Source organism: Trachemys scripta, chromosome 3 (assembly GCF_013100865.1).
Source record: "Trachemys scripta elegans isolate TJP31775 chromosome 3, CAS_Tse_1.0, whole genome shotgun sequence".
Lineage (NCBI taxonomy): Eukaryota > Metazoa > Chordata > Testudines > Emydidae > Trachemys > Trachemys scripta.
Genome location: NC_048300.1, coordinates 120,896,011 through 120,908,860, shown reverse-complemented (window position 1 = coordinate 120,908,860; position 12,850 = coordinate 120,896,011). Strand labels below are relative to the sequence as shown.

Here is a 12,850-nt window from a genome sequence, read left to right as displayed (position 1 = left end):
ATTCCAGTCTTGCTGTTGCTACTGCTTATGCAATGATCTACACTTAAATTAATTCAGTTTTTTCCATACTTTTTTTTACCCTTTTGGGTATGGTGGGTTTTTTGATTTAATAGATTGAGGTTGAAAACTGCTTGATGTTTACATGACTGTAATGTGAAGTTTATTGGATAAACTGTTTCTTGAATGTAATAAATTACTCCTGTTTGTAAATTAGAGCATCTTTTTACAATAAAACTTGTACTGTGTTTCTGAAAGCTAGTCAGGCTTTACATTTGCAATAAATAAAGGCCTATGACCTGTTTCTAGTAAAGTAGAAATAATTACCAGTTCCAACAAAAGCCTCCCAGTTTTGAAATTTCCACTGTTTTTCCCCTCTCCTTCCATTCCCACCCCTCTCAGACTAATAGAAGAAAAAATGGTTTAAAGAAAACTAGTTTTCGTTATTGAGACACCTTTTTCTCCTGTACAGGCAGAAAGATGGTATAAGTTTTAAACAAAAATTAGTAATTGTTTAAGAATGCTTTGAGGTCCCCCAAAATCCACAGTTGTGTGGTAATGAAAGGAGTTGGTTAAAAAGGGTAGCAATAAAAACAATGAGTTAAGAACTGAGTGCAAATAGCAAACTGTAAAATTATCAGTCATCAATCATGATGCAGAAATGAGACAAGCTATGCGAGGTAATATCTTTTATTAGACCAGCTTCTCTATAATATCCTGGGACCAGCATGACAACACTGCATCCATGATGCAGAAGTAGGCCATCAGTAATTAGGGAGGATGTTAAATGCTTTTAAATCAGCACAGCTTGATAACTTGCACGAAAGAGTACTAAATTGTGGCAAAGTTCTGTTCTTTGAGTGTGCATGTGCTTTTAAGATACTGCAGCCATAACTATTTGGATGATGCTTTTACTGTCTGTACTGCTCAAAGCTTCTAAGATGAAGTCTGACACTCCAACATACTGAAGTAATTCATAGTCAGTGGGCTTCTCAAGAAATGTGACAAAAGTGAGAATTCTTTGTAATATTTTTATGAACTAGCCCTATGACTTTGTATCTATCCACTCTATCTCACTACCTTGAGGGGGAAAGAATTCTTTCCCTGGGAATGGTGTTTGAGACATACAGCTATGAGGACTGGCTGGAATCAACACATTTGAATGGAAGACCCTAGCCAGACAGTGGAAACCTCCATGACTGAAGATTGACTCCTTAAATGTAGACAAGGTTGGAGATGGAAAAGGGCTGTGATAAGAAGGTTCTCAAACACGATGGACTCTTGCTTAAGCTTACCTTTCTCATGCTAATGGAAGGACTCTTCAATGCTGTACACCAGTTGACTATTGAAAAGACTTCTTGGTGCCACTGCAAATACTAAGGAAAGTGCATTATGCTCTCTGCTGGTAATCGCACTCTCGGGACTCTAACTTCAGTCAGACTTGCTGCAGAGCACCAGTGGTTGGTGGAGCCCAAAGGCTTCATCTCTGAGTTGTGCCCACAGGTCTCCTGTGTGGCTCCTTGGGGTCCAGCAAACTGAAGGGGGGAAATCCTAGACAATTGTTTACAGGCTAGGGTATAGCCCCAGTAAATCCATGACAGAGCAGGTGCTGAGACTTTGCAGGTTTTAAAAAGGGTAAATGGAATGCTCCAGGTACTCTATAGGTTACTCAGCCTGACATCAATCCTTGGCACACTCAGTGATTACTGCCTGTGTACCTTCCAAATTAAATGTTGGTAGCATAATTAATGCCAGTTAAGATGGGCTTTATGGAAAATAGTCTTGTCAAACTATGTTTGGATGAGATCACAAGTTTGGTTGATACAGAGAGGGATAACATAATATACTTGAACTTCTAAGGCATTTGATTTAATCCTACATCATAGATTAAATAAAAGCACTATACAAAAAATCAATATAGCCCATATCCAATAGAGTGCAGGGAAAAGGGGGGCAAACCCAGGCATGCAAGGTTTTAGTACAGCCACATGGAAAGTCATACATTTAAGAAAAGAAAAGGCTGACCACCTAAAGATGGAATGCACTGATAGAAAAAGGGTAATAAATATCCAGTTGAACATGAGGGCCTGGTACAATATTGTATCTAAGCAGATGAATATCAAACAGGAATATAGAGAAAGTATTATCTCTGTATATGGCATTAATGAAACCATTACTAGACTACTTCTGGTGGGCCTATGAGAATGATTTGTTTACTGGAAAACATACTTTATAGTAAGTGTTAAGATGCTCAATTTAATTTAAGAGAATGTGACTTGATCATGGTCCTACAAGTAGCTACATGGGCATGAGATTTCCCATAGAGGATGGCTCTTTACTAGAAAAAGGCATAATGAAATTCAACAGTTGGAAGATAAAGCTAGACAAATTTGGAGTAGAAACAAGGTGCAGAGTTTTAGTACTGATGCTAATTAACCAGTGGAAGAATCTCCACCACCCAAAGATCTTAATTCAAGACTGATTCAAAAAAATCATGAGGTATGAAATTTCTCAAAGTTTCTTGTCAAATTATTAAAAGGTTAATGCCTCCCCCAATGGAATTTGGAGGTAGTCCAGTATTGTTGCTGGAGGCACTACAACTAAGCTCTGCCCTTCAGCTCAGACCACCTGTTCTTCCACTGCCAGAGAAACAACCAATTACTAGCATTGATAATGTAAATTAATCTTAAAACAATATGTTGGTCTTCCTTTAGAAATAAAATTCAATTTCAAGTCTGGTTATTTACCAGGTGACCAGTATGCACTGAATTTGGAGAGATGCTGCTAACAGAAAGAAAGAAAGAGACATCTCATTCTGCTGCACAGCTTCTCTCCTCATTCACTAATAATGGTAAGTAGCAAAGAATGAATCCCAGAAGTAGGATAAGTAGAGTTTAATTATTATAGTAGGCAGGAATGGAAGTTCCCCTCCATATAAAGCAAGAACTTTATAAACCATGTGAGAACCAATCCACTAACAGTTTTCTACCAAAGGCTGTTGCTGCAATGCAAACATACTTGTAGATCTTCCTGTGATGAGGCTCATACATCCCTGCTAATAGTTTCCCATACCTAGCATGCCAACTGGTGCAAAACTTTACATCTGGTGTGCAGCAACTTTGAGGGCTCTTTCAAGGGAGGGGTGGGGGATATAGGTGCAGTTGCTCTGAAACAGCGACAGCTGGTATGGCTGGTACTCATGTTTCTAAAGGGCTTAGTTGTAGGACTCCAGCCATGGAGAAACTGGAGTGTAGCTGAGATCACCAGAACTTTGGGATTATTATTACATTTCTATCACAACAGCAGAGAGCGATCAGGTGTGACGGGCACTGCACAAAGAGGCAGTCTTGCCACAGAGGGCATTTTGTTTCCCCTCACACCTGAAATGCAAATTTGACAGATCTATACATGAAATATCCTGGTCAAGTTCTCTCTGAGACCTGTGTGTCACAGGTCAATGGAGAATCCATGCTAAACTATCTCTCTCTTCCGATGCCCACACTATCTGTAGGTGTTCCTGGTTGGGAATGTAGGAGTTTCTGCTTCAAGAGGTTTGTTATTTTTTCCATGTACAATGTGGAGTCCTTGGCTCTCTATCAAGTCCAAAATACCTTATAGGCCACTGGAGGACTTCAACTCTTCTTTTTCCTCTTTTCTGTATTCTTTATGTGAGCTGTTTTGAAAGACAACAGGTTTTTCTCTGTCCAGGACATTATTTCCATTGCTCCCGAGAAGCTTTGATCGCTGGTTACGGAAAAGAGATAAATACCCATGCCTCAGTCGTAAGCCAGTACGAGGTAGGGGGAGACTTCCTCTGCAAGTACCATAATTGCCTGCTATATGTTTCACCTTTCACCGTTGACTGGTGCAGCTGGTACTGGCCACTGTCATAGACAGGATACTGGGCTCAATGAGCCACTACTCCAATCTCGTGGTTTCTTTTTTCTTTCTCTCTTTTTTTTTAAAAAGATGTCACAATGAACTAAAGGTACGATTACGATGATATTTTTTGAAAGTCTGTTGTCCAAGTATGCTTACTTCCATAATGGGTCTACGGTGAAAGCTGGGTTGGCTTTCAACATATTGTTTGTACTTCCTGCACACGAGGCATTTGAATGTGCTCTGAGAATGACCCTCATTTTGTATTGCATCACATGCTTGATTCTATGTCCTCAGGTGGAATTTCTGCAGGTGCATTTTGAGAAACCCAATCAATAGTGAAATTAATGCATGGCACCAGCAAGCCTAGCCCCTTGAGATAATTGGTCTGCTGATGCCCTTCAGGAAATGATTGATACAATGAAATTTTGGATCTTCAACATTATGGCCAGAGCCATGCCTGTTTTGACCTCTGGGAGAATAATTCTCTGCATTGGGATCAAAAGCTCCTTTTACTTTTTGGAGAACTGATAGCTATGAATTCTTTCCAGCAGCTGTTGAGTTAAGAATGGCTCTTTTTCTCTGGACAGTCCTGATGAGGGACCTGATAACAGTCTTCAAATATGTTAAGGGCTGTTAAAAAGAGGATGGTGATCAATTACTCTCCAGGTCCACTAAAGGCAAGACAAGAAGTTTTAATCGGTGGCAAGGGAGATTTAGGTTAGATATGAAAAAACTTTGTAACTTTAAGGGTTTGACTCTAAGCCCCATTTCTTGGCAGGGGTGAGGGCCAAATGACTGGAACAGGCAAGTCATAATTCACTCTCTCTAGCCTGTAAATGCTACTTCATGAAGGGAACACCACTTCGATTTAAACCAGATGTTTCTAGGACAGCTCTGCCATGCCAGAGTCGGGGAAGAGGAGTCGGTCAGGGAGGTACTACAGTAGCAGATCCAGGTGGTTGAAACCATCATTCTGCTATTTACCCAATCAGAAAGAAGGAGAAGAAAGATTGTAAATTGCAACTGTATGAAAATGAATAAAAATAAAGGTTTTAAAAGAAAATGGTTAGGAGAAACTGAACCACCAACTTGTTCCACCACAGGAAATAGAAAATATCATGGCCTGAGCTGAAGGACTGAATCTTAGTCCTGGAGCCTCCATCAACACCAGTGGACTACCTCCAAATTCCATTGTTGGAGGATATTAACCATTAGTAATGAATGTGAGGAGAAGTTGTGCAACAGAATGGATATCTTTCTAAAACACTGAGTTATAGGACAAATAGAAGTTATGGGCGAGATGCCTGGATTACAAGTTGATATTTGGTGACCTGTATTATACAAGTGATCGGACTAGATGCTAATAATTATCCTTTATAGTCTTAAAATCTATCAATCTATGACTTTCCTAAGCAAGCATCTCCATAACCAAGTACTGTTTAGGATCAAAGACTTCCAATGAAACAATTTTACAATATTTTGCTTCTAACAGCTTCCTGTCTCTGCAATACTTGTAAATAATGTACTCTTCATTGCTGATTTTATGACAGATCTTGAAAAAAAGATGACAATGAGGATTTGTGAACAGCCGCTTTTCTTTCTTGAGTTTTGAGCTGATTTTTCTCCCAGATAGCTAAAATATTAAAACCAAAGGCTCTGCTTGTTACCTTGTGATAGGTAGATTGACCCATGAGAATAGCAACTGTATGAAACAATATTACTGTTTTGACCCAGTGGAAGAAAGACAAGTCTGCTAATTAGCTGGTTTCCCTCATTCAGCACATGCATGCTATTGAATGAAGCGATGACTTGGACTGCAAATGTGTTAAGTTTAAAAAATGCATATAGATTTACCATAGCTCATATTTTATTCAATTTTAATATGGTTTCCATTATTAACTTCTAAAACAAAATGATTTCCAGTTTAGAAAACAATGCACTGACCACATAATTCCTTTTTCATTTTATACAGTTATACAAATATTCTAAATACACATTTTGTCAAGATGATGGCAAATAAGATTTAACTGTACAGTACATGAGGAAAGAAAATATTTTAAGCATATTTAGAAGCAATAGAAATGTCTATACAAAAGAAGCAAAAATGGAATAAAATTTCTTATATTTAAAGTATTGCAACAGTCCCACAGGTTTGTAACAAAAATGTCTTTGCACAGTTCCTCACAATGCCCCATTAATAGCTAAAGCAAGACAGCAATTTATAGAAAATAATGTTTAAAAATGCTACACAATACTACTGTTTGCACAGTTTGATCAAAATAACAAATCTACTTGGAATCAAGCAAAACTTAGGAGGAAATATACCAACAAACTTTTAAAATTATCTGTATAAAATTCATTGCACATTATTTTACTCAGTTGTTTGAAAAGTAAAAAAGTGTATTTACAAAATATTTCGCAGACAAAATTATAAAGTGAATGAATAATATATCTATAAGTAACACGTCTTGATACTGACAGTTCAAGAACACACACTAATGGTTTCATTGTTTCAAGAGGTTTTTCAGTGCTCCTTCCACAGCAAACCACTGGGAAGTAAACTTGACTTCTACTTTGAAATGGATTTACAAGATGTTACACATAGCTATTTCAACATCTGCATTATAAAACAGTATGTTAAAAAGGTGAAAGAATGAAGGAATTTGTACATCTTAAAAAGTGAATAGATCAGTAAGTGTATTTCTCATTTAGTTAAGATAATTGTTCCATTATTCTTCAGATAGTAAACCAACAGCTAAAATGGAAATCTTGGACTAGATGAACATTGAAAAAGCACCATGCACAACAGTTTTAGTGTAGTAAACACTGAAAAAAAAAATAGCACCTGGAATCTTGTAACACAGATCATTTAAAACTGGTCGAGTAGTTGTCGGAGATATGGTGCCTTTGATAACTCTCGGCTCACTCTGGATAGCTTGAAAAGTACTGGACAGTTCAGAGAAACACACTGGATCTGTCGATCAAAGCAACCTGTACAGTTCTTGCATATCTAGATATATTAAAAAAAGAAAACAGCTTCTTTTAAATTACATTTCATAATAGAGGACTATTATAAATCAAGCATAAATAAGACTCAGATGAATCTTTTCCTTTTAAGTGAATTTAGTTCCAATTACCAGCCTAAAGCACAATCAACAGAACAGGTAAAGCTCTGTCAGTAGCAGATGCCCCACAACATTGTTCAATTTTGAGCAGAGGGATCAAGTGACAATTGCAGTCCCAATGCTACCATACTGTCTCTTCTGAAACGGTTCAAATGTCAATTGTGACAGTGGTGTCTGGGATGTGGGCATCATCCAGTGTGAACTGGACTGAGACCAACAATTAGTTACACAGCTCATTTTCAGTCTCATTTCCCAAATTTTACTACCATCTGGTGGTAAATGGGAGAAATCAGTCAAATACATTACAAATTACTTTCAAAATATTAGGATATGATTATCGTAATGACTAAAAATAGCTCTTTAACAGTGGGGACTTAAACAATATTGGAAATCAAAGGTATTTCAAGCCATGATTATATGTAAACAAGTATCTACCCTTTTTAATGTTTTGCTGCGTGAATTACTTATGTAATTGAGATATTTGGTTGAACAAAGCTGTAGCAATAGGGGCAAACTGCCATGGTACAGCCATGCGATCTCTAATGCTCCAATTGCAAATCTTAACACACTCACCACAGTTCCTTTTAGTTCTAACCCCTTTTCCTCTTCTGCCCTTCTGAAGATCTCCTAAACCTGTTTCCAATTACACTTCAGTTTCCTTTTACATTTGATCCTTACTGCATTCACATCTGACTCTGCATAGTTTAAACAACTTTAAAAATCAAAGGGAAGCAACTTCCTCCATTCCTAAAAATCTGTTCAACTCCGTGTCTCCAGTATCATCAAGCTCGAGCAGTAAAAAATATCGTGACTTAGCACCCCCACACCCATGAAATTCTAAAAAATAATAAATGTGGGTTCTTTTTATTTGTCTTCTGTTTTTTAAGCCTCTAGAATTAATGTTTAAAGCTTTTATCTATAACCTCAAGAGCTAAAAACTTAAAATTTTGTTTTAAAAAAAGCTGAGATTCTCACATAATCACAGGACTCCAGGAGGTGGGGCTTAAGCAAAACACCAAATATTGCAAGACTCACAATAAAATCTCAAAAGTTGGTAAAACTGGGTCTACTACAATTAAACAGTGATAGCAGCAGGTGGGACGAAGTGATGAGCCCCTGTATTACTTGGTTCTGAATTCTCCCAGAAGTCAATTAAGTGCTTCTACACAGAACATTCAGAGGACTAGATTTTTCACTCAATCCTATTGGAACTGAGAACCAGCAACCCACTCAGGCAAGTATGCATTAGTGCTCAAGTTCTGAGGAAGGGAAGGTAAAACAACTACAGAAACAGCTGTCAATTAGCTGACTCAGGACATTCTTAATGTGATTTTCAAATACAGCATTCATGTGAATCCTTAGAGACCATGACATGAATTTAAGTTAGATCCTGTTTGTTCTAGACCTTCAACTGTATTAAATAGTTTTTAAGATGGTCCACACTAGTTCTTTATAAACACAATTTAATTGAACTGTGGGCAAGGGACCAAACTGTTTAAAAAGTATTAAAGCCAGTTTCTAAATTCAGTTTAAGTATAGTTTGGATCCAGGCAAATGGTTTTTAAACACAGTTTTATAAATTAGGCTAAGGTAGTTAAGATTCAGTGGGGCTCAGTTTTGCTGCTAGCTTTGCTATGTGTTTGTACCCTAGTGCTCAACTTTCAGCGCCTACAGACCTTTATGGTTAAAGTAAAAGGAATGCTCTTAAATAGGTACAAAATACCGTCAAGGACCTTCCCTTCAAGGGAACCCAGATTGTTTAGTGATGCCATAGAAGAGTCCCATCATTCTCTTAACGACTCCCACCAGACATAACAATTGTCTTTCCCTACCCGAATGACTGGCTCCCGAAAGGTCACTCATTTCTCAAGGTAGAGACAGCAACCAGCATAGTCCTATCTCTGTTCCTTCCACTCATTCGGCCTCCACCTTGTTGACTAATGTGTGCTGGCTAGCATATAAATGTATATGCACACCATATATCTAAGTATGCATTAGGCACTAATAACATTAAGCACAAATACTATAACAGTGATGTAGCCTAAACTGGCTTATACCATAATCCTGTTCACTTATGCTAAGTATCCTATAACTCCTTGCATTAGCTGAAGTAAACTTTGGCTTAAGTAAATAGGAAAACTGTCAGCATGAGGACATAGAACAGGGGTGACCAAATTTCTGACCCACTGAGTTGCATACGACAATCTTCAGAAGTTCGAGAGCTGGAGTGTGCCTGCCGGGGCTCAGGGTTTCAGCCCCAGCAGGTGTGCAGCACTGAGCTGAAGCCCTGAGCCCCTCCTCCCTGCTAGGCAGAAGTCCCTACCAGAGGTCCCAAGCTCTCCCCCACCTCCCACTCCCAGTCTGGTAGGTGGAGAATGGGGGGAGGGGGCTCCATTAGCTGCACTACGTAAAAGATCTGCATGCGGCTCATGAGCCATGGTTTGGCTCCCCCTGACATATAATTATTTCCTCATAGCAACAGATAGGGAGTTACCGTCACAAACCTACTTATCCTGGTATAGGCCTACGTGGTATCTTCACTCCCCTTAGTACCTGGAATGCATGTGCTCAGAACAAAAGAAAAAGAGGTACACCAAGGTACCAGAAACAAACAAGGTAAAAAGCTGATTAATTGAATCCAGTTCCAAGTGACGTATCTAGTACCTTTTACTAGTAAACAAAGTAAGCTTTAGGGATGTAACTTTGAAGAGCACACCTTCTGCGTATGGTGAACCTAACACTGCTGCATAGGACTTCTCTTTGGAGACTGGTATCATATAGAACCTTTTTCCTGTACCATATTAATAAACCTGACTGACATCAGTTATTTGGTTTCTTGAGTATATTTCATAACAAAGTGTGGCCACACAATTCAGTATACAATTTATCAACAGCCTCAACACGGGAAAGTCTACCTTCACACCCACTCAACAATTAGACTGCACTGGGGCCATTCTGGACTTCTTCGCTGCAAGAGTATACTTGCTCAAGGACATACTTTGGATGGGAGCCTTCCAGGGCATGCTGGAGGACTGTAGCCAAGAAGCTTAGTACATGACTACTGCTGTAGCCATGGAATGTGCAGCTACATCGGTGACATCAAGCTAAGCCTGGAGAGATGCCTTGGCAATTGTCTGGCCTTCTGTTAGGAGGTCTTGAAATTGTTCCCTTTGATCCTGTGGCGGGTTTTCAATAGAAGATAAAAACTTTGAATAGTTTGTAAAATCATATTTTGCCATCAGAGCTCATTAATTGGCTACCCTGAACTGCAGAGACGCTGAAGAGTAGTTCTTGTGCTCCAGAAGGTCCAGTCTTTTTACCTCTTTGTCAGAAGGCATTGAGTGGGGTCAATGTTGCTTGTTCCAGTCATTAAGAGCCTCAACAACCAGGAAGTTGAGTGTAGTGTGGGAGAAAAAAATACTCCAAGCCTTTAGGTGGGATGTAGTATTTTTTGTCAACCCACTTACAGTTATGCACTATAGTAGCTGAAATTTGCTATACTGTACTTACTGGGGACAACAGAGCATTTAATTTTTGCCCTGAGGGTATGTCTGAAGAATGTCTAACAGGGAATGGTGGGGTTCTTGTATCTCCTCCAATTAAATTTGTAAGGTCTTTGCTATATGTTTCATAAGATCTTGAAAGGCACTGACATCACCGGCGTAAGACAGTGGGGGAGGCATGACAGTCTCATCTGGTAAGGCAGATTTGTGGGAAGAGAAGGTTACTTACTGTAGCTGGAGGTTCTTTGAGATGTGTGGTCCTTATCTAGATTCCAAACGTGGGTGTGCATGCGTGCCATGCACTGTAACTGTTCATAGTAGTGTCCGTCGACCTGTGTGTATGTTTTGCGTCAGCCACTAGGCATATCAGAGGCTTTAAGAGGCCGTGCAGATCGACGCTGCTCCAGTTCCCTCTTACCAGCCAGCAGCAGAGCCTGGAGCAGAGGGGATGGAGAGCAGGATTGGAATCCAGATAGGGACCACACATCTCGAAGAACCTCCAGTTACAGTAAGTAACCTTCTCTTCTTTGAGTGATGGTCCCTATGTGGATTCCAAATGTGGGAGAATAGTGAGCAGTACTCAGTGTGTGTGTGTGTGTGGGGAGGGGGAGGGCGCCACAAAGGCTCTCCAGAAGTAACAGTCTGAAGGACAGCTTGGCCAACAGCTGCATCTGCAGCAGGAGCAAGGGCATAATGGTCGGTAAAGTTAGGGATGGAGGACCAAGTGATCACCCGGCAAATGTCCTGCCAGGGGATGTATGCAAGGAAAGCTGACATGGCGGCATGAGCCTGCATGGAGTGGGCTGTGACCCCTGGTGGGGGAGGGGATGCCAGAGAGCATGTAACAGTCTGCAATGCAGTGGGAGAGATGTTGCATGGAAAGAGCATGGTCGTGACAGTGTTTGGTGATGGTGATGAAGAGACGAGCGGAGGTGCGGAAGGTATGGATGCGCTGGAGGTTAAAGGCTAGCGCCCAATGTACATTGAGGGAGTGCAGCGTGCATTCCCTGGTGGAGCCGTGTGGTTTAGGATAGATGATAGGTAAGTGTATGCACTGGTTGAGGTGGAATGAGGAGACCAATTTGGGATGAAGGCATAGGGAGACAGTGAAGGGCGGGTCTGCCATCATGGCTGCCAATTTGCTGACGCGTCATGCAGAGGTGATGGCAACCAAGAAGATCATCTTCATAGAGGTGAGCAAGGGAGCAGGTCAACAGGGATTCAAAGGGTGGCTTAGTGATGGTGGAGAGAAAAAGATTGAGGTTCCAGGCAGGGGCAGGTTTCCACACCGAGGGAAAAGCATTGAGGAGACCGTGGAGGAAGTGGGTGGTAGCTGGGTGTGTGAAAATAGAGAACCCATCTACAGGTGGAAGGAAGGCACTGACTGCCACTAGGTGGACGCGAATGGAGGAGTGAGCAAGGCCTGAGTGACGGAGCTGGAAAAGATAATCCAGGAGAACCGGAATGGAGATGGAGTCCGGGGAAAGGTTGTGGCAGTACGCCCAGGGACTAAAGCAGCGCTACTTGGTGTGGTAGCAAGTACGGGTAGATTGGACATCTACTGTGCATGCGGACGTCACGTACGGGGGCAGAACATGCAGCATCTATGCATGAGCCTCATCCGAATAGCATGCTGTGAATTGGAGAGGACCAGGGTTGGGGTGTTCAAGGCGGCCGTGGGCTTGTGTAAGGAGATCAGGGAGCAGGGGAAGGTCAATCAGGGAATGAGTGGAGTGAGGGATGAAGGAGGTCTGGAAACTAATACTGGCGGGGCCAAGCAGGGGCCACAAGAAGAACCATCGCCTGATCCCGGCAAATTTTGTGCAGGACTAGGGGAGCAGGGGAATGGGCAGGAAAGTGTAATGGAGCTTGTTGGTACAGGGAATGAGAAGCGCATCTCCCTGTGAGCTGGACCCAGGGCTCCCCCAGAATAGAAGAGGGGAAGTTTGTGATTGGTCACTGTGGTGAAGAGGTCCCTTTGAGGTGTGCCCGACTAGCAAAAGATGGAGGGGAGCGTGGGGTTGTGGAATTCCCACTCATGATTCACATGGAAGGAGTGACTGAGCTGGTCTGCAAGGGAGTTGCTCACACTGGGAAGATGTACAGCATGGAGAGAGATGTCATGCTGGAGGCACCAGTTCCAAAGAAGGATGGCCTCCACGCAGGGGGACTGGCTCCGCCCTGCTTGTTGACATAGATGACAGCCACCATGTTGTTGGATAACACTTAAGACATGGCAGTCATGGAGAAGTGTCAGAAAGGCCCAGCAAGCAAAGTGGATGGCACGTGATCTTGCCCCAACTGTGGGTGAACAGGGCCAGGTAACCGCCAAAAGTAATCGGT

At 41.2% G+C, this 12,850-nt stretch overlaps 1 protein-coding gene across 1 annotated transcript in view; it reads right to left on the bottom strand.

Moving 5' to 3' along the window:
• Positions 1 to 5,739: 5,739 nt before the first annotated feature.
• REV3L (REV3 like, DNA directed polymerase zeta catalytic subunit) overlaps positions 5,740 to 12,850 on the bottom strand; it is a 228,103-nt gene continuing 220,992 nt past the window's right edge. Inside the window, exon 30 of the mRNA XM_034766889.1 lies at positions 5,740 to 6,889. Coding sequence (XP_034622780.1) covers positions 6,749 to 6,889 — 141 coding nt within the window. The 3' untranslated portion in view covers positions 5,740 to 6,748. The remainder of the gene's footprint in view (positions 6,890 to 12,850) is intronic.